The sequence below is a fragment of the Aedes albopictus genome, chromosome 2 (assembly GCF_035046485.1).
Source record: "Aedes albopictus strain Foshan chromosome 2, AalbF5, whole genome shotgun sequence".
NCBI classification, from domain to species: Eukaryota; Metazoa; Arthropoda; class Insecta; order Diptera; family Culicidae; genus Aedes; species Aedes albopictus.
The window spans coordinates 271923108-271950274 of record NC_085137.1 but is presented as its reverse complement, the minus strand read 5'-3'; the positions used below and the strand labels follow the sequence as shown (position 1 = coordinate 271950274).

The following is a 27167-nucleotide window of genomic DNA, read 5'->3' as shown; positions in this document are numbered from 1 at the left end:
CTGGTACTCCACAGGCTCCGTTTGCGATTAGGTTTTTATAAGACCTCCCCTAACCATTCATTCCTAGGCACGGTGAGCGTAAAGCCGCATAACACCTTGAATTAGGGGTCACCTGATTAGTGGACTCCTACCCCTGGAACAGGCGGTCCGTAGTGCTATTCTTAGCCAGTTGAACTAACCGCTACCGACACTACACAGCTATCTAGGCTGATCAGGAGAAAAAGAATGACATACTGTTTTTCTATGTATCTGTCCATGTATATTTGTTGTATGTATTTTTATGAATAAATATTAAGCGATCACCTTACGTGGGTGGTCGATTGTTTGCTTTCCGCGTGAAGCGAGCAATAGCGCATCAGATTGCATGTTTTGTCACGTCTTTTGTTGTAAAACTTGAGTGTCGGAAAATCGCGAATTAAAAATGGCGCTTAAGTTTGTATATGTTGTCGCGTCTTTAATAGTAAATATTAAACGATCACCTGACGTAGCTGGTCGATTGTTTGCTTTCCGCGTGATGCGAACAATAGCACTTCCGTCTGCATATTTTGTTGCTTCATTTGTAGTAAATATTGAGCAACCACCTGACGAGGGTGGTTGGTTGTTTGCTTTCCGCGTGAAGCGAACAACATCACTGCAGTCTGCACGGCATACTTCAAGTTCAAAAGGTCATATTACTTATCAAAGTGAATCCTGACCCAACGATACCTACCCTACTAACAATCACTCCTTCCTGCAGCCTTTGGTGGAGACGTGCGGTAAACGCCAACTTTCACATAAGGGGCTGTCCATAAACCACGTGGTCATGAGGGGGGGGGGGGGATCGGCCAATGACCATTTTGTATGGACTAATGACCACGCGGGGGGGGTTGAAAAGTCCCAAAAAAATGACCACGTGGTTTATGGACAGCCCCTAACAAAGATTGCTATTAACATTCCTCCACTCTTCCAACCTGACTGCAAGGACGTGGCCGGCGCCGTTATTATACTGTTAAAGAGAGCCTCTGAAGTATGCACAGTGAGAATGTTGACCACTCCCAGTCAATTATTCAGTTGATTCATTGTGCAATTGTCATTGGTTCGTGTCAATCACGGAGCAGCAACCATAGACATGTGCAGTCAGTCTATGTAAGCTAAGCTTAGCTAAGACAACAGCAGAGTTTCTACTCAAAGCGAAGAATCGTACTTGAACTACAGAGAAAATGGTGCGCCGACCAACAACAAGCTGCATTGGCCACCTCTACTCTTCCAGGTAACCACTAAGCACTGTTCTGAGCATTATAACGTTCATTGAACAGCTTTTCAGTGCTAAAAAGCTCAATATAATCATACCTAATGCTTATAGGTACTATAAACAGTAAGAACTAAAATAAACCCTGTATGCATATTAGCGTGGTTCAAAAAATCGTTTTTGCTCCACACCGCTTATTTGAATCGTAATCAGATTCTATGCCTTCTCCCAAAATTTGAGCTGAATTGGTTGAAAATTGAGAGTGCACAAGCCCTTCAAAGTTTGTATGGGAATTACTATGGGAACAAAACGTTTTTCGTTCAATTGACCATAGCATTTCCCCAAGTGCCCTAGAGTGTTAGTTGACCCATGGTACTCCTAGGCTACTCTGTCAGCTACAACTTTGCTGAAGACCACATTCGAATCGGATGCTTCATTAATTTGTTATCGATTTTTATCCAGAATGAAAATCTTTGATCATGATGATTACACTATTCGATGGGCATCACTGCAATTTGCCTTGAAACATAGTAGCCATGATTTATGTGTGCTATCTTTGGCGCCATGTGCAGCAATGTTGCCTGCTGGGAAGCAGAAAGATCACTGTTAAAGTTTCTGCAGCTGGATGAAAATCGATAACTAATTAATGAGGCGTCCGATTTGAATGTGGTCTTCGGCAAAGTAGTAGCTCATAGAGTAGCCAAGGAGTTCCATGGGTCAACTAACACTCTAGGGCACTTGGGGAAATGCTACGGTCAATTGAATGAAAAACGTTCTTTTCCCATAGTAATTCCCATACAAACTTTGAAGGGCTTGTGCACTCTCAATTTTCAACCAATTCAGTTCAAATTTTGGGAGAAGGCATAGAATCTGGTTATGAATCGAATAAGCGGTGTGGAGCAAAAACGATTTTTTGAACCACGCTAATGCATATATAAAGCCTACAAACTGTAAAGAAGTTTGTCAGTGCTGTCATCGGGCTTGGAGTGCATGGCGTTTATAAATATTAATCAAAATTGATTTTGACCAAAACAGGCTCAAATCGGTTATGAATAATACATTTTAACACGAATGTTAACGGATCGGGATCGGGGTCATTTTTTGTCATTGGAATGCTGCTCAGAATGCAGTTGCTTAATCTATATATCTATATATATAAAAATGGATTTCCCTCTGTCTGTCTGTCTGTCTGTCTGTCTGTCTGTCTGACCGCTATGCATTCGGAAACTACTGAACCAATCGACGTGAAACTTTGTATGTGGGTACTTTTGGGGCCGGGGAAGGTTTTTAGCTTGGTGTGAGAACTCTCCGGTCTCTGGAACGGGGGGCTCCCATGCAGATGAGTTTTCGGGGCACTTCTCTAAGGAGCTGTGTGTCAAAAAACACAGTAGGCAGGCAGTACGATGATTGCCGAGACAGCTATGTGCAATAAACATTTCAAAAGTGGTTCATTTTTAAAACCCTAAAGGCACACGAAATGGAACGTGAAATTCGCTTTTGAACCCGGGAGAATCTTGACGCTCCAGAAGGAAACGTCACAAGGCCCAAAAAAGCAGCTGGTCTGAGCTGCCGCCGCTTTCGGGGTGGGCACAGGGCGTTGTAAGTGTGGGGAAGTTTCCGGATGTGGGTGGTCCTGAGAAGTGGTTAAATTCGGTTAGTACGTACCTATTTTATTTCTATCTATTTCACAACAGGGGTGTAATACGACGTGACAGGTATCATAGGTGGTAGCGTCGTGACGTCGAATGGTGTCCAGTAACTGGCACCACGTAGAACTTGACAACCATATGTGACTTGACGGTCCGGCGAAGACGACGCTGGACTTCTCTGGAACCAAGGCAGAATACATGGTCTGGTGCTGTAGGTCGGACTTCTGGACAACACGAGGCATATATTCTTCCAGACAAACTATTTGCTAAAAGCCCGGAATGCAACGGGACTCTAGACGAACTTCAGGTGGCCAATTATTTCACGTGGCTGGAATACAAGAGTGGTAAAGGCTTCTGGTACAAAATCTTTCGGGATTATATTAAAAATTACTCCAAGCACTCTGCTTGGGATTCCTCCAGAAAGTTCTTCGGGAGTTGTTCCAGGATTCCTCTGTGAATTCCTTAAGGGATTCGTCTAAAACTTCCTACAGGGATTCGTCCATGAATTCCTCTATGAAGTCCCCTAGAAATTCCTCCAGGTATTCCCCTAGATATACCTGAAGCAATTCCTCTAGAGATTCCACCAGGGGTTCATCCAGGAACTCCTCCAGGAATTCTTTCAGGGATTTGTCAAAGAATTCCTCCAGGGATTCTTCCTGAAAGTTCTCAAGTGATTCTTCAAGAAAATCCTCCAGAAATTCCTCTAGGGATTTCTCTAGAGATTTCTCCAGGAGTTCCTTAGAAGATAGCTCAAGGAATTTCTCTAGAGATTTCTCCAGAAATTCTCTCAGGTTTCCTTCCTTGGAATTCCTTCAGAAGCTCCTCCAGGCATTCCTTCGGGAGTTCCTCTAGGGATTGCTCTTGGAATTCCTCCACGAATTCTTTTAGGAATTCCTCCAGGAATTCTTTCAGAAATATCTCCAGGCATTCCTCCAGGGATTTATATAGGGATTTCTCCAGGGATTCATCCAGCCATTCCTTCTGGATTTAATTCTGGGACTCCTCCAGGAATGCTTTTGAGAATTTTACCAAGAATTACCTCAGGAATTCCTGCAGAATTTACCTCAGGAATTCTGGATTTCGTCCAGACATTTCCTGCAGGATTGCCACCAAGAATACCTCCAGGAATCACAATAAGAATTTACCCGGGAATTGATCCAGAAAATCCTCCATAGATTCCTTTTTGAAATTCTTTCAAGAATTTCTTCAGTAATTCCTCCAAGATTTTTTCCGGGAATTCTTCCAGGGTTTCCTTGAGGAGTTTTCCAGAAATTTCTCTTCCAGGTATTGCTCCAAAGATTCCTCAAGAGATTTCACCAGGAATTAGTTCACGGGATCCCTGCAGGAATCTCCCCAGCATTTCCTCCAGGAATTCCGTCAGAAATTGGTTCAGGTATTTACCAGATATTCCTTCAGGGATTCCTCTAAAGATTCTTCCAGAGAATCCTCCAGGAATTCCTTCGATAATTCCTCCAATAATTCATCCAGATGTTCATCTAAGATTTTTTCATGGAATTCCTCCAGACATTCCTCTGAAAATTTCTAATTGAATTTCTGCAGGGATTCCTCCAGGAGTTCCTCTGGAAATTTTTCAAGGATTCCTCGAGGAATTCCTCTAGGTATTTCTCTAGAGATAACTAATGAAATACCTGTAGAAATTCAACTAGGGATTCCTCGAGGAATTTCTTCAGAAATTCTTTAAAGGATTTCTCCAGGGATTCTACCTGGAAATTTTCCAACGATTCTTCAAGAAAATCTTCCAAAAATTCATCCAGGAGTTCCTCTGTAGATTTCTCGAGGAATTTCTCTAGATATTCCTCCAAGAATTCGCACAGGCATGTCTCCAGGCATTCCTTCACGAGCGTCTCTAGGGAATCCTCTAGGGATCACTCTAGGAATTTCTCCAGGAGTTCCTCCAAGGATTTTCAAAGGGATTCCTCCAAGGATTCATCCAGGCATTTCTTCAGCATTTGACTCTGGGACTCCGCCAGGAATACCTTTAAATACTCCACCAGTAATAACTCCAGAAATTACCCCAGGAACTCCTGCAGAACTTACCTCAGGAATTCTTGCAGAAATTAATGCAGTAATTCGTTCAGAAATTACAACGGCCAAGAAATCATCCTCCCGGAGTTTATACACGCATTATTCCAAGAATCCAGAGATTCCTCCAGGAATTGGTTCAAGGGATTCCTCCAGTAATTCTAACAGGTTTTCCCAGTAATTTACCAGTAATTGTGTCTCTGGAGCCGGGCTTCAGATGCTTATACAAATGAGTTTACATACTCTTTGGAGCCATACAACTAATTATTTAATGAAATGAGCAACAATATTTTTAAACGGTTCAATTTGTCCTCATGGTGGGTGACTATGTTCATATGTAGAACATTTTAAGAAAATTAACAAAAACATTAGAAAAACTGTGCAAGAGCAACAATTAAAATGGGCAATACAGGGTTTGCCGGGTCAGCTAGTAGATAATAAAATTGATCAAGGGTTTTTTGGTGTTCACAATATTTACAAGCAATTGGGGATTCCAGACATGATTCTCTTATTTTATTAGTTCTAAGACAAACACCACATAATTTTCCTCCACTTCCGCAAGGTTAATGTACAGTAGGGAATTGCTTCTTTTGCATTCGTCACCACTTAGTTTCCCACTAAATCATCACTCTTCCATATCAATTTAAACCGTAGAGACACCCGAATTATTTGGTTTTGCATGGTTTAAAAAGAAGTTTGATCACACTAATTTCATGGTGCATCGACTTGACGGACTTGAACTTTCGTTCAGGAACCCGGAGGACAACAGCTAGAATCTGGATCAAGCAGCAAAACAGCAACTTCAGTGGAAGCGAAAGAAGTAGCAAAGGATAGGAGATAATCAAAATAATGTTTCTTTTTTTTTTGTCTCACTATTGACAATTTTCACTCCAGAGACCTGGAATGAAATTTTGAAGTTGGCCGTATATCAGCCGAATAATTCACCAAAAGTAGCTTTTAAACAGCTCTATAAGAGGATATTGAACCAATTTGCTATGTAAGCCATTTTCTATGTTCGACTATAGAGCCGAGTTAATGCTATTTTTACAGCTTAATGGTTATTGGGTAGTACTAGCCAGGGCCCAATCTTCCAGAGGAGAGAGGACAACTTAAGGTCTCCTCATTTTCGGAATCGCCCCTAACGGGCGCCCACGAAAGTTACACTCAGCGAAAAAAACTGTCGAAAATCATCAAAATACCTTATGATTTTTTGCTATAACTAAAAGTTATGGATGCCATAAGAATACCTTATGAAAATTGATCGTGCTTGTTATGACCAACTTCGTAAGATAGGCTTAAGGCGAAACTGTAAGCATTTCCTTACTTTTTGGTTTTTGATTTTTTATTAAATAGCGAAGCAATATTTTCAAAATCGGTTTTCGTGCACATGTAGAGTATGGCACGGTGTGTTGAAACAGGATTATTATCGCACTTTCATGAACCTAAAATATTTTTTCGTTAAAAGTTAGCCATAGCTGTGTAGATTAAGATTCTGGAGGTTAAAAAATCTTTCATCGGGGAAAATGAAAATAAATTCGATTTTAGTATTTTACCACAATATGGTGTATTACGCAAATCTGATGAACCTAGACTCCGCTAGAAAAAGTCGCCCTTTCTAATAATAAATTTGAAACTATTCAGAGAGAAACGAATGCAAAAGTCTTTACAACGAGTTTAAATTTGTTTGGCGTTCGTTTCATGTGTCTAGCCCACCGCAGTCTGCCGAAAGTCATAAATCATAAAACTCTACATTCCTTCCATATGTCTGGTACATAAGTATTCGTAATGGAGGTAAACAAATACTTCTCATTAGTGCGACTCATACATTTGAGGAAGCACCATACACATGTGACTTATACAATTTGCAGCACATATTCTTCATGTGCTAATTTGCATGAAATGGCGGGTATTAATTACACATACTTTGCATGTCAAACCACATCCAAATGATTATTTGCCTAAAAGTATGAGTCGACTATATTGAGCGTGTGTGACTTATTTGTAAAAGTTCTGCCTCTGATCTGTTGAGGACTTTTGTCCATACAAAATCTTAAAATGTTCAAAGACTGTGGATTTTGTTCAGTGAATAGTCTGAAAGAAAAAAATTCTCTTTGTTACTTATAAAATGATGCCTTCTGGATTAAGTGGGCTGTTGAGTCTCAAATACTGAAATAATACATAAGATTGGCGTTGTCATATTATGTTAATGTATTCAAAAATGATTGTTCAACATTTGGTTTAAAATAAGGTACACCGGGGTAAGATGAAACAGCGTGTTAACATGATATTATATAGTCATGATAAGCAATTTGAATGTCATGACAATTTGTTTTAATTGAACAATCATTTGTTCAAGGAAAATTATACAAATTTTATTGAAATCTTTTTCAAAATATCACAAGATTTTATTGAGAATTTACCCTATCAAATGCAACGCATACTTAATATATGTCAATGTGAATGATATCTTATAGTATAATCCTAAAATATATTGGAAATAAATAAATTTGCAAGTAACCTGATGAATTTCAATAATAGTAGTCTGTGTTCGTCTGGGCTATCTGTAGTTTTTTCTTATAAAACACTTTGGTCTTGATAAAAACTTTATGCATTTTAATGGTTTCAATGTTATGATTGCATAAAATAAAGTTTCTTTTTTCCCAAGTAAAATTCCTTCTGAGTGAGTTTGACAACAGATTCAGTATGGGGCGAAATTTCACTTGTTCTTGAAGAGCGTGATAAAAACGAAACAAAAAAGGAATAGTGATTAAAACGACTCGTAAGAAAACTGAAAAACCACTGCACGGTACTTACAAAGTGGAAACTATCCAATAGAGTTGAATTACAAAAGTAACCCGTATACTCGATACCTTCCAACCATCTCCCATGTATTATAACCATTAAGTAAACAAAATTTATCAATATCATCCAATGGTTCCGAAATTAAGCACAGAAGAACTAATAACAGTTCTTAAAAAGATGTATTGAAACCTCAAATTGCAATATTGCCTCACTTTGCGCATCACTGTTTGTTGTTTTTTTTTTAATACTTTCTGACATTTCCAAAACATTGATGTCTTCTCAATTTTGTTCTACATTTTCAATTTTTATTTTATCTGTAAATTTAGTTAATTTTTTTTCTCAGTATAAACAACAATGTAACAAGGGTGGGGCTAATTTAAAAAAATCTCTCCGAAATATAATTTCCCAAGTGAAAAGTGATCTACTAGTCGAAATAAGTGAGCTGTATAAAAATGAGCGATTTCGGTTGGGCGGTTGGGCGGAAAGGGTTTAAGTGAAATTTTTGCTAGAACAAACTTTTGAAAAACATTTCAAATTTAATTTTCAAACATAACATTTCTAGACTAAATCGGTGAAATTTGGGCTCAAAATTGCGATATCTCCACTGGTTTCCGAGATATTTGTAAAATCATATTTTGGTATCCAATCCAAAAAATACCGAAATACGACGTTTTACCCTTCTTGCACCCATAAGAAGGGTATAAATATCGCTCGAAAATCCGACTTTCGATCCGAGGCCCGCAGGGCCGAGTCTCATATACCAATCAACTCAGCTCGACGAACTGAGCAAATGTCTGTGTGTGTGTGTGTGTGTATGTGTGTGTATGTGTGTGTGCGTATGTTACAAAAAAAAAAGTCACGCACGTTTCTCAGCCGTCTGATATCCGATTTGGATTCTCTTAGTTGCAAATGAAAGCTACAACATCCTAGTAGAACCCTATTGAATTTTATTACGATCGGACATTTGGTTACCGAGATATCTTTCGAAGAGTACTTTAAAGTAATATTGATTAGCTTTTTGAGAGATTTTTGACATTAACATATTGATGAATATCTCAGCCGTCTGTCAACCGATTTGAGTTTTCTTGGCAGCAAATAAAAGCCACAACATCCTAGTAGAACGCTCTGAAATTTTATTTCGATTGGACATTTGGTTACTGAGATATCTTTCGAAGAGTACTTAGGAGTTATACAATTAAACTTTTCGAGATTTTTAACAAAGTGTATCATACTAAATATCTTAGCCGTGTGTCAATCGATTTGGGTTCTCTTGGCACCAAATGAAAGCTACAACATCCTAGTAGATTGCCCAGAAATTTTATTAGGATTGGACATTTGGTTATAGAGATATCTTTCGAAGTGTACTTAGGATTTATTCAACTAAACTTTTTTTGAGATTTTTGACCAAGTGTATCATAATAAATATCTCAACCGTCTGTCAACCGATTTCGGTTCTCCTGGCACCAAATGAAAGCTTTAACATCCGAGTAGAACCTTATAAAATTTTATTAGGATTGGACATTTGGTTATCGAGATATTTTTTAAAGAGTACTTGGGAGTAATACAGGTTAACCTTTTGAGTTATTTTTGACGAAGTGTATCATAATAAATATCTCAGCCGTCTGTCAACCGATTTGGGATCTCTTAGCACCAAATAAAAGCTACAGTATCCTTGTAAAAGGCCCTGAAATTTTATTTCGATTGGACATTTGGTTACTGAGATATCTTACAAAGAGTATTTCAATAAATTCCTTTTTTTTATTATTATATTCGTTTGTTATCTTGCATGAGCTTTTGACCAGTCTATGGGAAATTATTGTTCAATCAATAATGCTGACCTCATATAAAGTGTTTACTAGCAGGTTATTGTTTTCAATAAAATTATAAATAACAAATTACAAATAAACAGGTATTCTATGAAAACTAACAATATGTTAAATGTAAGCTTTGAATTTATGTATTGTGGGAAATATGCATGAACTGGACAGCCAAAATAACTAGCTAATTCCAAAACTGATTAGCATAGGGCAATTCGCCAATTGTTGAACGGTTAGTACTGGCATTTTGGGTTTCGTTTGTTTTTCCGTGAATAACTCAACTTTAGTTGAAAAATATCCAGTGAACATCTAGATTCACTCATTCCTTATACTTCCCATTCAATTTGTATTCCCTTAAATTCTATTTTGTAAGAGAACATTTGTATGGGATGTGTGTAACCCAAATGTTGAACGCTTTCATAAGCTAGCTCATCCTAATGTTGAACGATTCTCGCCAATTGTTGAACGGTTTAAGCTATGTTCGTTATTGATGACGTATAACCCGACATAAACCTATCATTGATCATGATCAGTCTTTATTTTTGCCACCAAACCCAACATAGACCCAACAGTTATCCGATGTGGGTCCAACAGCGGTCCAACATTTAATAAAATTTAACCCGACTTTGAGCCGACATCCGATATTTTTTCACTCTGGCGGATTTTTTTCGGGTTTTTCGTGTTTTGCGCCCAGTTAGTCATTCATTCAAATGAGGGAGCGTCCATAAATAACGTCATGCAATAATTGCCCAATTTAACCCCCTCCCTCTCCTCCTATGTCACACTTTTTGTATGGGACCTCTGATTTTTTTGTACGGGTCGTCACACTTTGCTGAAACCCCTGCCCTCTCCCCTCAAAGCTTGACGTAATTTATGGACGTTCCCAAGGAATCGATTCCCATTTGAAGAGAGCTATAGTGGACTGAAATTCGTTTTTAACATAACCAAATGCAAACAATGGCTGAAAAGTTTGACTAGAAGCGAAAATGATTGAAGAAAAGAACGCCTTCGAAAGCCCCTGAAACACTCCTGGAAACCCATGGGACCCAGTCAACCCTCTAGAATACCTCTGGAACGATCCTGAAATGCTTTGAAAACCCGTGGATCGTTGCTGAAAAAGGTGAAGAGGAAACAAAATTTGGCAGTCATGCTAACATCGTAGGTTATGCTAGTGTTCAACATTTGGATGTTAGCTATAATGATAGTGTGATAAGAAAAATATTCTCTTCAAATGAAACTACAATGAAAATGTGATTTTAAACAATGTTAAACTGTTAAGGACATCCTTCCAGTTCTTGTCACTATAGTGTGATTTTGATATTTGTGGTCGGTTTAGCAGCAAAGCTTATTTCGTAACAGCAATTTCTTAAAATTAATCTTAAGAATTGTGCAGTTTTCGTGTCATCACGGGTACAAAATTTTCAATCGATATTTTTGAAGTAAAACATGTATAATTTTGAAACTTTATTGGAGCAATATCATGACACACATGTATACGTATCTACATCATACGTTCACGTTGATGGAAAATTACTTAAGTTAAATTTATAATACCATTTTCAAAAACTGTTCAACATTTGGGTAGTGTTCAACAATTGGCGAATTACCCTAGTAGATATATTATTTTTGTCCTTTTTACACCATAACCATGAATACCAAGTACTTCGGAGCTAATTTATACGACTGATTAAGAGATATTAGACAAAGTGAATCTCGCTGATTTTCTTATCCATTTGTTAATCGATTCAAGATCTTTTGGCAGTTAACAATAGATACAATATTCCAGAATAAGCTCTCTCTCTTCTTGGCGTAACGTCCTCATTGGGACAAAGCCTACTTCTCAGCTTAGTGTTCTATGAGCACTTCCGCAGTTATTAACTGAGAGCTTCCTCTGCCAATGACCATTTTGCATGCGTATATCGTGTGGCAGGCACGAAGATACTCTATGCCCAAGGAAGTCAAGGAAATTTCCTTTACGAAAAGATCCTGGGCCGACCGGGAATCGAACCCGTCACCCTCAGCATGGTCATGCTGAATACCCGTGCGTTTACCGCCTCGGCTATATGGGCCCTAATAATCCAGAATAAGCTATTTTTTTTTAATTTCACACAAGATTCTAGAAGGTGTCTGGCATTTCTGGTAGTTTAGTCCATGGTCCATGATACTATTTTGGAAACCAATCCACTAGATGCCAAATCCACAATATTTTCTAGATCACCATCACACAAAATAAAAATGTTAAATACAAATAATACAACAATGGTTTTAATAAGTGTAAGAAGGGTTCTGTTCACCATAGGTGGATTAAAACGGTTTTTTTTTCTAATATCTCAGAAACCAGTGGAGATATCGCAATTTTGAGCACAAATTTGGCCCAATTGGGTTCTAGAATCACCTATTTAGTCTAGAAATGTTATGTTGGAAAATTGAAATGTTTTTTGAAAGTTTGTTCTAGCAAAAATTTCACTTAAACCCTTTGCGCCACCCCTAAATATCAACCGAAATTGCTAATTTTTGTACAGCTCTTATTTCGACTAATAGATCACTTTCCACTTGGGAAGTCATATTTCGGAGAGATTTTTTAAAATTAGCCCCAGCCTTTGTAACATGAACATATCGAAAACTAAGTAAAAACAGAAAATCGAGTTAAGTACTGCTTCTTTTATTCCCACTAAGATTTTGCAATCTTTGACAGATACGTAGTTCGACCTCAACTGTTAGGTCATCTTCAGTGTCTAGTACTTGATTCGATTTTCTTTTTACGTACATGTATTCCACTAACAAGCCCAGGTTCATCATCATCATATTTAACCCTTCAGCGCGCGCGCCGTTGTAAAAAGTACAACACTACCAAAAAACCTCGCTAGTCATATACAGCACGAGCGCGGTGCAGTTTCAGCTGCTTGATAGCGCGCGTGCTGGAAGGTTAAAACTGTTTCATCCAAACATTGATTGATTTTACTGTAAAAAAATGATTCGGCGTGTGCCGAAAGAGTAATTAAAAGCTATTCTCTAAGGGCTGATTTCTTCACCTCGGATTAACCGGTAAACCAGGCATACTTATATAGGGTGAACAAATCGGTCCTATGTGTCCAACATGCGAATAAAAGTATTCATAGGATGAATTTTTACTTGTTAATAAAACATCGAGCCCAGCAAAATCAGAGCACAATATACTTAATAGTTCTTATTATATTCGAAGAGCTATCAGTATTTCTGCTAAATTTGCCCAAAAATAACTTAATTGGACAGTTTACATGAATTAAAAAAAATACCGTTATTAAGTCACCATATTTGTTTAATGATTTATGACTTTCGGCAGACTGCAGTGGACACATGAAATGAACGCCAAACAAATTTAAACTCGTTGTAAAGACTTTTGCATTCGTTTCTCTCTAAATAGTTTCAAATTTATTATTAGAAAGGGGACTTTTTCTAGCGTAGTTTAGGTTTATCAGATTTGCGTGTAGCACCATATTATATGAGAAAAGTGGTAAAATACTAAAATTGAATTTATTTTCATTTTCCCCGATGAAAGATTTTTTAACCTCCAGATACTTAATCTACACAGCTAAGGCTGACATATAACGAAAAATTTTTAGGTTCATGAAAGTGCGATAATAATCGTGTTTCAACACACCGTGCATGGGTCAAAGTATCTTCTGATTTTTTTTTTGTAGTGGAAAATGTTTTTCGTTTTTGCAGAAACCATTTTTGAATAAAATTTCACAAAAAAATGGTTTCTACAAAAATGGAAAACATTTTTCACCTCAAAAAAATTCAGAAGATACCTTGATCCATACTCTACATGTGCACGAAAACCGATTTTGAAAATATTGCTTCGTTATTTATTAATCATAAATCGTTATTCGTTATTTATTAATCATAAAAAATTGAGGAAATGCTTCCAGTTTCGCCTTAAGAAAAGATCTCAAAATGATGCAGACTGGGATCGATCCATGAACACCGGGATCACTGAACACGAGTTGAGTCTACAGAGCTATCGACGCTTGAGAATACCATGTTGCTAAACATATATAAAAGGCAACCAATAATACGATTCTGCTTCATAAAGCGACCTTATGAAATTCATCCTAATAATTATGAATTATTTAAAAGTCGTTTCATAAGGTAAGCCTAATGAAAATCTTAAGTTCAATTGGCTGATTGTAAGGAGGAGAGAGAATGCGTTCTTAGTGGGTTGATCCAAACATAACCCGAGGACTCACGTCTTGGATATCTGATCAGCAGGTTTTCTCATTCTATGAAACAAGCGGCCGGCGATAAAGCCGTATGGCCGTTGCCACACTGCAGCAATTATTACAGGTACAGGTTTTTATTCTTATTATGAAACTTTTATGTACTTATTTCATTTCATAGAAAGAAAATGAAGGTTTTTTACTTACCATTCTTTGTGCACGACACATACTTTTTCTAAAAAATAATAATTGTTCATCATCCTTAATGAAACTTTTGAACTTTGTGCCATCAGAAGCATTTCTAATATTACTGCAATGGTCACCTTCCCATTGTGCCAACTTAGATGACCCCAGGTAACTTTCATACAATCCTGAGAGCGATTCATCGCCTACTCCTGTGTAAAAGGTTTCAAAGTCGTCTTTAAAATCGTACATCTGAAAAAATGAATATTTGTATTGAATGATTTATGATCTTAATTTTCCTACGTACTCTGTCAATTAATCCCACTTTATTGAAGGATATCCAATTGGGAAGAAAGGTATTTCCAAGTGTTGTTAAAGTAGTTTCATACCCGAACATGAATTGCCTTGCTGTTTGCTTCTCTAATGGAACAGTTTTTGTTCGTCGTATCAGCAAATTTAAAGGTAGCCGTATTAAATAATTGTGCTTCGATGCGATCTGGGCGATACTCTGAAAGATAAAAAAAAGGAAAAATCATATTGTGAAACTCGTCTCAGAGCTTATTCAGGGTGTTAGGTTCCTGAGTGCAAACTTTTTAAAGGGTGATAGAGGACCATAAATGGTGAAAAAAATTGTTCCACTCATATGGTCAAATCTCAACAGTTACGTAGTTATTGAACTTCCCATGTTTTTGACTCTCATTGCTTTAACTGGCTATGACTTGAAAATGGTCAAACTGATCGCAATTTGTTTATCCTTATTCGAGAGATTATTGAATTTTCTACCGAATGGCATCTTTGAATCGATTGGTTTGGTTAAATTAATAAGTTTCCTAGAGCGAATAGCTCAAAAGTTGAGTGTTCTAATTTGTTTTTGTCAGTTATCTTTGAAAAAAAATGCGTAATAATTTGAAATTCTTTCTTTAGCAAAGTTGTGGCCCCTGTTTCACTCTACAATTCGTTCTTTCACATCTTATCGTTTTCTGGAATTTCGATTTAAACATCGCATTTCAGATAATAAATTAAAAAAACTGCGATAAGTTTGACCATTTTCAAGTGATAGCCAGTTAAGGCAATAAAAATCAAATCATGGAAAGTTCAATAACTACGTAATGGTTGAGATTGGACCATATGTGTTGAACAATTTTGTCACCATTTATGGTCCACTATCACCCTTTAAAAAGTTTGCACTCACGAACCTAACACCCTGTATTACGAGTGAAAATTAGACATTGGACAACTACAATTCATTACAATAATACTTCACAACAAATTTGTTTTCTTTACTTTTTTAACAAGAACCATCAAAAAATCATTTCCTGAAACATTTTTATGTGTTTTTTTTTACTTTTTTAAAAAGAACCGTCAAAAAATCATTACCTGAAACATTTTTTAAAGACAAAGTGTGAATAGGGGCCCGGTCTCAGCACAATTTACTCACATAGAACGTACCGTGACCGTACACAATTCACTTAAGACGATGCACTAAGTCTAACAGCTGTAGAAAACGCATTATTTACATTTATTGACTGTAATTGTGCAACGCTGTTTGATTATATCTCTATATTGCTAGAAAAATATAATCAAGGTTGCAGGCAACCAATTTATTTTGAAAATAGTCGCTATTTAAAACAAGTTGTTGTTTTTAATTCCAATCAGTATGTTCCTAACTTCGTTCACTTGTGTTCCAAATTCCGGTCACTCTAAGTATTTATCAGGTTTACAGAATAATCGTATTGCCATAAGTTGTTATAGTTTTAGTTGTAAGTTTTGGGCCTGCAACTCGAAGCAACCGGACGTGTTTCACACGCTAAGAGTCAGTGCTATTGTTTGTGGTTTCGTTTCTTCGGAAACAATAGGGTTTATTACAAAGGGAATTATCATCGTCAAAATGGAGTACGCACGAAAGAATTCCGTCAAGGTTCGTTTTGGAGATCAAGCCAGATCTCCGTCCGATTAAGAAATGGTCACCTTCGTCGCCGGAAGTTTGGGAATCAAGCCGGATCAGGTTTCACACTGCATCGTAATCACGTTTGCAAGTGAAACGCTAATGAAAATGTGCCTGGAGCAACACGTGGGTAAAAAATCGTTCGGTTACACAAGTGGACAATACACTAAGGTTATGATCACTGATGGGAATGAGGAGATCAAGTATGTGAGGTTGTTTTACCTTCCTCCGGAAGTACCGGACCGGGAAGTTGTGGAATTTTTCAAGAAATTCGGAGTGGTGAAAAAAAAATGAACATGGAAAACGTTCATTAGCATCGGGATTCAACTGCCTTTCCGGTACGCGGGGCATCTACATAGATGTTACCAGGGAAATACCGCCCCAGGTGTACATCTGTAACTACCGGAGTCGAGTGTATTATTCCGGAATGCAAGAGAAGTGCTTTATCTGTAAGGCAACGGATCATCTGAAGCCCGATTGTCCGCGGCGTGTGAGCCCCGGCACCAGCAAAAATCTGTGTCCCAGGGAGCGTGTTCGAGAGCAGGAGGAATCATTGAAGCTTAATTTCACGAATCTCAACAATCTGACGAGGGAGACAAAGGAAGATAAATCGGACCAAATCACCATTCCGTGTGGCGATGACCTTGAAATGAAAGAGGTTAGCTCGGCGGTAAACATGGTAGCAGAAGCTGATGTGGATGTAGGTAGTATCGTGGATCCCACCGTTGGATCGAACAAGGGTAGTGATTGGGTGAACGTGTCCAAAGCTACAAAGCACGGAGCATACGGGGTCACTCACAGTGCTCAGCCCATCGAAGAAGCGACAAGTAGTAAGAAAGGAGAGGTAACGGTGAGTAATGAGTTCTCCTGCTTGCTTGATGATATGGAAGGAAGCGAAATCTCTGATCTGGATCCGAAGAATAGAAAGCTGAGTTCTAAGTTGAGTCAAAACCTAAATGGGTAGGTATTCAATGAAAATTGCTACCGTTAATTTGAATGGGATCGTATACACAGCAAAGCAATCGTTGATCCGTGATTTTGTCAATTATAATAATGTTGATATAGTATTCTTTCAAGAAATGAACATAACGTCGTCGTCCTTTTTGCCTAATCACGGGATCATTCTAAGCTATAATCATATAAATCGTTCGACAGCTGTGGCAATACGGAGGAACTTTGCTTTTACAGACTTGTTAGTTGATCCATGTGGTAAGATAATATCGTTCATGCTAAAAGGGAGAAAATTTATTAACATCTACGCACAGTCGGGTTCACAATTTAAGAAACAACGAAATGATTTTTTTACTGAAGGTTTAGCATTGCATCTGAACTCTAATTTCGATGCTTCAGTGATAGGAGAAGATTTTAATTGTGTGCTGTATGAAGAAGATAGTAGAGGATCCAATAATTTTACCAGGGTTTGCAACATTTAATTGATCAATTGAGTTTGAAGGACGTCGGGATATTACTTTCAAAGAAAACAAATTTTACATTTTTCAGAGGTAAAAGCGCATCTTGGTTGGACAGATTCTACTGCTCCACGAAGATGGTTCAGAATGTTTTGAATGTTGACACCGTACCTCTTGCATTTTCAGACCATCATTCCGTAATAATGAAAATTGAAATCAATGAACTTCCTAAAACATTACAATTCAAAGCAGCCTACTGGAAGCTTAACTCAGCTACTCTCAAGAATGAACAATTGATACTAGATTACCGCACTGAATTGAACCGCTGTAAACAAAGGATTAAGTATGATGCAGACTTCAACCTATGGTGAAATTTGGACTTCAAATGCACTACAAAGAATTTTTTCAAACGTTTCACAATCAATCGTAACATAAGCATAACGAACGAAAAGAGCATGCATTACCGAGCACTTCAAGAATTTTCAGCAAGACTTAATGCAGGAGAAGATGTGTTTCTAGAAATTAACTTTATTAAAAAAAAAGGTTGATAGAAATTGAAAAGGCAAAACTGTTGGAGTTTTCTCAGATCTTTCAACCAATCTCACTGGTTGAGGAAAAGAAGTAACAAATTTTTCAAATAGCACAACATAACGACAGAAAATTGGCAACTTCAAAACTTAAAGTTGGTAACGAAACGACTGATGGCAATATAATTAGGAATGAATTTCTCAAATACTATGCATCTATTTTTCAAGATAACAACCAGCTAACGGATAGACCAGTTTTCAATCTTTTGAATTCATCTCAAAGCATTTGGATGATGAGCAAAAATCATTTGTAACGAAACCGATAGATCATCAAGAACTAGTGCATGTTTTATCTAACGCGACCAAGAAGAAGTCTCCGGGAATCGACGGTCTATCGTATGAGTTTTATCTGAGAAATTTCTAATTGCTTAAAGATAATCTTTTAAAACTTTTCAATTTATATTTTTTACGAGGAGTAAAACCACCAGCAAGCTTCAAAGAAGGCGTTTTAACGTTCATACCTAAAACTAACAATCCAACAGTTAAAGACTTCAGACCTATTTCACTTTTGAATACAGATTACAAATTATACTCCAAGATCTTAGCCAACCGCATACAATCAGTTTTACCGTCTCTCCTTGGGCCATATCAATCGGCGTGTCATAAAGAAAAATCATGTGTGGATAATTTAAAAAATTTAAGAAATTTATTAGCTTCATCTAATAAAAAAAAGTCATTCAGAATTGCTTTTTTGAGCCTTGACCTTCAAAGGTTTTCGACCACGTAGAGAGAATTTATTTGTGGGCACTGCTGGCTAAATTTGATTTTTCCAGCATCTTTTATTGATGCGCTAAAAAGTTTATACGAAGGAGCTATTTCGAAGTTATTGGTAGCGGGAAAACTAACTAACGGAATTAAAATAAATCGATCAGTGCGACAAGGATGTCCACTGAATATGGCACTTTCTGTTTTATATTTGGAGCCCTTGATTCAGATGCTTGCTCAATCCATTCCAGGTATTTTAGTAGATGGAAGTTTTATCAAAGTAATAGTTTACGCAGACGATATTTGTATAAGCATCAAAAACCAACATGATTTCGTAAAGGTTTTTGAAACAGTATTTTTTTTTTCAAAAGATGCAAGAATTAGTTTAAATTACGAAAAATCCTCAGTATTGTGTTTGAATAATTTGGAAATCTCGAACAATAGAATCAAACAGGTCGAAGAAATCAAAATATTAGGTTTTACTTTCAAGAAAACTTGGGATAAAACAGTTTCTTGTGTTTACAATATTCAATTGAATAATATTAAAAGATCATTGTTTGTAGCGAAATTAAGAAACTTTAACCTGATACAAAAAAAATGGATGTTGAATAATTTCTTTTTGTCTAAATTGTGGTAGGTATGTAGCGCAAGTGATTCCAGCGCCAAATAAATTCATTGCTGAAATAACAAAATAAATAGAAACCAATTATATCTACCCAATGAGAAAGGAGGACTAGCCTTAACTGATGTTGGTAATAAAATTAAAGCTCTTTTCATTCGAGATATCCTGTACACCTCAGTTAAAAATGGTTCGATTCCCTCACAAGAATTTCTATTCAAAAATAGAAATAAATTAAAATTAGAAAGAACCTTCAATATTTACAGGATCCAATTTTTAAATACTACGAAACAAATTTATTTATATTTGATTGAAAACATGCGAATTCTGCCTGCGGTTGAAGTGAAAAACACGAACATTATATGGCAACATGTTTGGCTGAATCTAAATATGAAGTTCATAGAGCTTGCTGACGTTTATTCACCTCTCTCTTTCAAGCATGCAGGCGGGATAGGATTTATTTTCATCGGGAAACCTTTCCTGATGACAACAAATCCTATTCCGCCTGCATGTTTGAAAGAGAAAGGTGAATAAACGTCAGCAAGCTCTATTGATTCAAACCTTAAGACAGCTATCTATTATTTTATGAATGGAATTGTTCCAACCCGCAGCAAGCTTATTAGACACAAAATTCGTGGAACAGAAGACGATAATTGTAAAATTTGTGACAAATTAGATGACGCAGAACACCGTCTGAAAACATGTCAAAATTCTATAAATGTTTGGAAATTCGTACTGGAGCTATTAGAAAAAAAAATTAAAAATTGATGTTGCAGACCCTTTAGATAAAACAGTAGGTAAAAATAACGAAAAGTTAGGTCTTTGGATAATTGAAAATGCTATAAATTATAACCAAGATGTTTATAAGGAATGCGTTAGCGTATAAGCAGTAAGTGGATGCGGGGAGTGCGGGACACTGCGGGGGGATGGAGGTGACAGCCGGCCAGTTTGTTTATGCTGCAGAACGCTACAGAAGCGTTGCTGCGCCGCATCGGCAACAACATTCTCAACACGGATAACCAATGTTGACATATTTCCATGGCACTCATAAAATGAGTAATATTCCCCCAGGTTTAAAATTTGCTCGTGCTCCCGCATTTGTGTTAATTATGAATACAATGGTGATTTCTTAACCAAAAGAGATTGCTTTGCCGAAAATATTGCAAAATATTTGCGTGAGTGGGTGTACGAGTTAATTTGCAATCCGTGTAAGTAGGAAACACTCGATGAGTGTCATGGAGTTAGTCCGATTTTAGTGCTGAGAAAGTTGAGCGTGCATGGTTTCTGTGGGGTTGCTACGTTGCTAGGGCTGAAAGTTTTTGTTTGTCATCTCACTAGTGAAAAAAAATGAATACAAACTTGCCAGCTGTCGTTAGGTTTTCCAATATGGCGGATGGTGGAATCTGACATATTGGATTACCTTCCTTTTACTTACCTTGATTATAACCTTAAAAACTACAAAACCAGTAATGTAACTGATTTTAAACAATTGATTCATTCAGGATTATACCACAAGAAGCAATATTTTGATATCTCTATATTGCTAGAAAAATATAATCAAGGTTGCGTTCAACCAATTTATTTAGAAAATAGTCGCTATTTAAAACAAGTTGTTGTTCTGAATTCCAATCAGTATGTTCCTAACTCCGTTCACTTGAGTTCCTAATTCCGGTCACTCCAAGTATTTATCAGGTTGACAGAATAATCGTATTGCCATTTTATTTTGCAAAATACATTTGTTTACTAATTAAAATGTATTTGTTTCACAATAACTTCAAGTAAAACGTTGAATAATTTTATGTGGTTGTGATCAAGAGCTTTTCGGCACGAAACACGGAAAAGCTCTGAAAAAATCCGCCAGACTGAAAAAGTATCGATTGTCGCGTCAAAGTCGGGCCAAATTTTACTGAATGTTGGACCAGTGTTGGGCCCACATCGCATAACTGTTGGGCCTATGTTGGGTTTGGAGGCCAAAATGAAAACAGATCAATGATAGGTTTTAAACCTACGACGCCACAATTCATGCTATGCTTGCTAAGGTTAGCATCACCGATTGCAAGAGAGTTCGTGGGTCAATATCAGGCTGGATTCATGGGTGAACGTATTGGAGTTGCAACGCAGCTCAATGATCATCAAAGTAATCATTGAAAGTTTGTTAGTCAGTAAGTGTCATTAGAAATAAAACTTATTCCGTGTTCAACCACAAATCAAGATAGACGTGTTTTTACTACTCCGGTACGGTTTACTTCGCTCGTATAAGCCAATAGGTTGTGGGCCCAGCCACACGAATCGGGACCGGTGAAGTTTGAAGATTTTTTCAACCGTCGGACAATTTTTTGGAGAAAATGGAGAAGTCGTTTGCGAAACTTAACGGGACCAACTACGACAACTGGAGTTTTCGTATGAAGCTACTCTTGTTGAAGGAAGGAAGTTGGACGGCCGTGAACGATCCCAAACCCGAACTCGTAACTGCTGCCTGGAAATCGAAGTACGAGGAAGCGCTGGCGACAATTGGACTGGCCGTGGATGACAACCAGTTGGTCCACATCAGGAAGGCTAAATCCGCTGCCGAAGCTTGGGAGACTCTGGAGAAGTTTCACGTCAAAAGGACGCTCAGCACGAAGGTTTCAGTTATGCGGAAAATTTGTCGACTGCGTCTGGAGAAAAACGGAAACATGGAGAAACACATTTCAAGCCTGACAGAACTTTTTGAGAAGCTGAACGATCTGCAACCTGAAAAAATTCTCGACGATCAGTGGCTGGTATCAATCCTCTTCAGCAGCCTACCGGACGAATATGAGACCCTGGTTACCGCTCTGGAAGCAAGGCCGGAAGAAGATCCCACACTGAACCTGGTGAAAGGAAAGCTGATCGATGAATGGCAAAAGCGAGAACAACGTTTCAAGACTAAAGATACCTCCGAAACCGCTTTGCAAGTCGGGAGAAAGAGTGCTGCTGACCGGTGCTACTTTTGCAAGAAACCAGGTCACCAGAAGATCGATTGCGAGAAGTTCAAGGCTTGAAAGGCTGAGAAAAATAAACAACCGAGGGTCACCAAGAAACAGAAAGCGAACACCGTGGTGCAGGACTGGGAGAACTGGGCGTTTTGGACCGGAAATATGATGAAGCATGAGGACAAGTGGATTCTGGATTCTGGAGCAACGTGCCATATCTCAAACCGTCGTGAGTTCTTTGACACCCTGGATGAAACGGTTCTGGAAGCTGTTTGAGTTGCTAACGGGATGAAGGCTGAATCCAAAGGTCGAGGATCTGGAAAGATTGTAGTGTTGGATGGTGCAGGCAACCGCCGAGTGATAATGCTGGAAGCAGTGCTGTATGTACCTGACATGAAGTCGAACCTTATATCCGTCAAGCGACTGGTGAAGAAGGGGTTCAGTGTGACGTTCAATGAAACCGGAGCGAAAATTATCAGAGGCGGAACGATCGGTGCAGTTGCTGAGTTTGAACGAGGTTTGTTTGTAATGAAGAAATGCAACTAATCTGCGTCATTGGTGACTTCGGCTAGCGAGTGTATCCATGTCTGGCATCGGCGGCTAGGCCATCGAGATTGCGATGCAGTTTTGAAGCTCAAAGATTTGGCCCTTGGAGTGTCTGTGAAGGCGTGTAGCTGCAAGGAAATTTGTGAAGCGTGCATTCAAGGTAAAATGAACAGAAGCCCTTTTCCGAAGACATCTGAAAGTCAAACGTCAGCAGTAATGGATCTGGTCCATACCGATATTTGCGGACCGATGCGGACTAATACCATTGGAGGACGAAAATATTTCTTGACATTCATCGATGACTACAGCAGATACACGGTAGTCTACATCTTGCGGAACAAATCAGAAGCCCTGGAGAAACTGGAGGAATACGTAGAGATGGCGAAAACACAGTTCGGCAAGAAACCGAAGGTAATTCGATCTGATAATGGAGGTGAATACACTGGCAAGCGTGTGAGGTCATTTCTGAAGCGGAACGGGATTCTTGGCCAGTTTACTGCTCCATACACCCCTCAACAAAATGGAGTTGCGGAAAGAAAAAATAGGCACTTGGTGGAAATGGCCCGATGTATACTGATAGATGCCAAGATGGATCATCGTTTCTGGGGAGAAGCCATCGTAACAGCAAATTACCTGCAGAATCGTCTACCTTCTCGCTCGATCCGAGAAACCGAATTTGGGACACATTCAACGATTTGGAGTGGATGCGTACTGCCATGTTCCAAACGAGAAACGAGGAAAGCTGGACAGCAAAGCAATCAAGCTCAAGTTTGCTGAATGCTGGATAATCCGATGATGATGACGAGTGGGGCGATCCTGAAAACAACGAAGGGACACCGGATGACTTAGGACAAGTCGAGTCTGTAACCCGACGATCCGAAAGAATAAATCAAGGAAAACAACCGGAAAGGTACGTGTGCATAGCTGGTCCATTGATTCAGGAGGAGCCGAAGACATTCAAGGAGGCAATATCCTGTCCGGAAAGTATCCAGTGGAGAAAGGCAATGGAGGATGAACTCATTTTGATGGACTGCAATGAAGCATGGGACCTGGTTGACCTGCCCAGAGGAAGGCGTGCTATCGGCTGCAAATGGGTGTTCAAGGTGAAGCATGACAAGAACGGCGAGGTAATCCGGCATAAGGCAAGGTTAGTAGCTCAAGGTTTTAGCCAGCGATATGGAGCCGACTATGACGAAGTGTTTGCTCCCGTAGTCCGCCAAACAACCTTCCGTACCCTGATGTCTGTAGTGGCCAAGAAACGAATGGTGGTCAAGCAGTACGATGTGAAGACGGCGTTTCTATACGGCAACCTTGAGGAGGAGATATTTATGAGGCAGCCGTCTGGATATGCTGTAGCAGGTATGGAGAACAAGGTTTGCCGACTGAAGAAAAGCATATATGGTTTGAAGCAGGCTGCACGTTCGTGGAACCAACGACTGCATGAAGTGTTAGAGGAAGCTGGATTTCGTAGATGTGAGTCGGATCCGTGCTTATACAAGAAAGAAGTTAATGGAAAATGGTGTTACATACTGGTCTACGTCGATGATCTAGTTGTAGCAAGCGAAGATGAGCAAATTATCAAACCCCTGGAACTGGCCTTGAGGAAGAATTTTGAAATCAGCAGTCTCGGAGACATCCAGTGGTACCTGGGAATTGAAGTGGAGCGAGATGAAGCAGGAGACTTCTACCTCTGTCAACGAAAATACATCAGTGAAGTTGTGAAATCCACTGGGCTAGATGATGCGAGATCGTCCAACATTCCGTTAGATCCCGGTTATGGTAAGAATGATGACAAGCAGATCCTTCTCCCAGACAACAAGCAGTACCAGAAGCTAGTAGGACAACTTTTGTACATCGCAGTGAATACTCGACCTGATATTGCTGCTCAATCGCCATCATAAGCCGAAAGATAACTGTTCCCACTCAGCAAGATTGGACGGAGTTGAAGCGTATGGTCCGGTATCTTAAGGGAACGATTAACGTAAAGCTCAGACTGAGCAAAATGGACGATCATTCAGGACTGATAGGATACGCGGATGCAGACTGGGCGGAAAATCGCGAGGACCGAAAATCGAATAGCGGATTCATCTTCAAGTTCAACGGAGGCACACTATCTTGGGCATGCCGTAAGCAGACATGTGTGTCACTATCGACAGCTGAAGCAGAATTTGTGTCACTTTCTGAAGCCTCACAAGAAGCAATCTGGCTGCAGCGGTTACTGAAAGACTTAGGAGAAGATCAACCAACAATTACAATAAATGAGGATAATCAAAGCTGCCTCAAAATGCTGGATTCCGATAAGTTCAGCAATCGAACCAAACACATAGCAACAAGATTCCACTTTGCCAAGGATTTGAAGCAGACTGGAACAGTCAATTACGTTTATTGCCCCACTGAACTGATGCTTGCTGATTTGATGACCAAACCACTCTCCCGAGTTCGTGTTGAGACCCTACGTAAGAAATGTGGATTAGAATAGCAGCGTTGAGGAGGAGTATTGGAGTTGCAACGCAGCTCAATGATCATCAAAGTAATCATTGAAAGTTTGTTAGTCAGTAAGTGTCATTAGAAATAAAACTTATTCCGTGTTCAACCACAAATCAAGATAGACGTGTTTTTACTACTCCGGTACGGTTCGCTTCGCTCGTATAAGCCAATAGAACGCGCTACAATGGACCAGATGTTCGCCATCCGCCAGGTGTTGCAGAAATGCCGCGAATTCAACGTGCCCACACATCACTTGTTCATCGATTTCAAATCGGCGTATGATACAATCGATCGAGAACAGCTATGGCAGGTTATGCACGAATACGGATTCCCCAAGGATTCCCGGATAAACTGATATGATTGATCAAGGCGACGATGGATCGAGTGATGTGCGTAGGATTCTACCCCATTACCCCGAATGCCACTACCCCGAGCGGCATTACCCCGAACGCCACTACCCCGAAAGCCATTACCCCGAACGCCACTACCCCGAAAGCCATTACCCCGAATAGGCCATTACCCCGAATAGGCCATTACCCCGAAAGCCATTACCCCGAATGGGTCATTACCTCGAATGGGTCATTACCCCGAATGCCACTACCCCGAATAGGCCACTACCCCGAACGCCATTACCCCGAAAGCATATTTTTAAATGGGTTATTCTGATGATGGTTTATACAGCGTCGGACAAAACAATAAGACCACCAGTCATTTTTTATACAAAATTGAAAAGTTTGACGATGTGATGCTCGGTTTCTAGTGAATCGATTTGGCTGAAATTTTGGCAGTCGCCATGGAGTTACGTGAATTTCAATTTGTATTTAATTGATTCAGTTCTGTTCACTACATCAAAAGTAACAGATATACGAAACGACAAAATAATAGGACCATTTTCAGATTGCCATGATAAAGGATATATGGGAGTATCTGATACTTGATGATTGATAAATAAGTACGAAAATTAAGGATGCCATTTAAATTTGAGGACATTTTTTTTGTTTTGATCACAAATAATCTTGGTGTTAGAATTTTGTCGCGCCGTATATCTGTAACTTTGGAAGTAGTGGTCAGAACACAATCAATTTGATAAAAATCAAAATTCCAGTAATTCCAAGTCGGCAGTCAAAATTTCAGCCAAATCGGTTTACTAGAAAACGAGTACCATATCGTCAAACTTGGCCATTTTGTATGAAATAGGACTGGTGGTCTTAGTGTTTTGTCCGACACTGTATATATTTTTCGTAAAGGATATTGAAAAAAAAAGCCATTGTTGAAAGAAGAAATAATTCAATAACATTACTGACAGCTTCAATACCAGAAGATACTGTTTGAAAGAATAACCTTAAAACAACATAAAGGAGTTATGCGTACTCTAGCGTGCGCAACTTTTCTTTGAGCTGAAAGTCTAAATCAATCAATCAATCAACTTTTCTTTTTTTCTCACTCACTCTCGTAAACAAACACGAGATAGAAACAGGTAAAAGAGGGGGTATTTTACCTCTTCCATCTCGATCTTTCTTGAGTATATCAAAGAGAATGAGCGAGAAAAAAGAAAAAGCTCGCAAGTGAATGCGTGTTAGAGCTGATCTTGCATGAGATATAACTGTCAGCAAAGGTCCGTTAAATACTGGCTGTCAATACTGGGTCATTAGGCCGAAAAGACATTTGGACAAACTATTACTATGCCAAATGATCATAAGGTTAGATCAAAATAATTCCGATCGAAAAATTGGCCTCGAAAGAACAGCCTATACCTAGAAGAAGGGAAAATCTCTTAACCCTTCAGCGCGCGCGCTGTGGTAAAAAGTACAACACTACCAAAAAACCTCGCTCTTCGTATACAGCGCGAGCGCGGTGCAGTTTTGGTTGCTTGATGGCGCGCGTCCTGAAAGGTCAAGGAGGAATAGACAGTGTGGTAGGTATATTAACTCTATAACAGTGTAACTTAAAAAAAAAAACAACACATTCTTAACAAGAGGAAAAATGTGGTTAAT

General features: G+C 38.8%; 1 protein-coding gene across 11 annotated transcripts in view; it reads right to left on the bottom strand.

Moving 5' to 3' along the window:
* Nucleotides 1-27167, bottom strand: part of LOC134288082 (scavenger receptor class B member 1) — a 682758-nt gene that overhangs the window by 332091 nt on the left and 323500 nt on the right. For all 11 annotated transcript variants that reach the window (XM_062851798.1, XM_062851801.1, XM_062851795.1 and 8 more), the window contains 2 exons: nt 14229-14429; nt 13946-14173 (listed from right to left, as the gene is read on the bottom strand). In XM_062851798.1, the coding sequence (XP_062707782.1) occupies nt 13946-14173; nt 14229-14429 (429 nt within the window). The remainder of the gene's footprint in view (nt 1-13945; nt 14174-14228; nt 14430-27167) is intronic.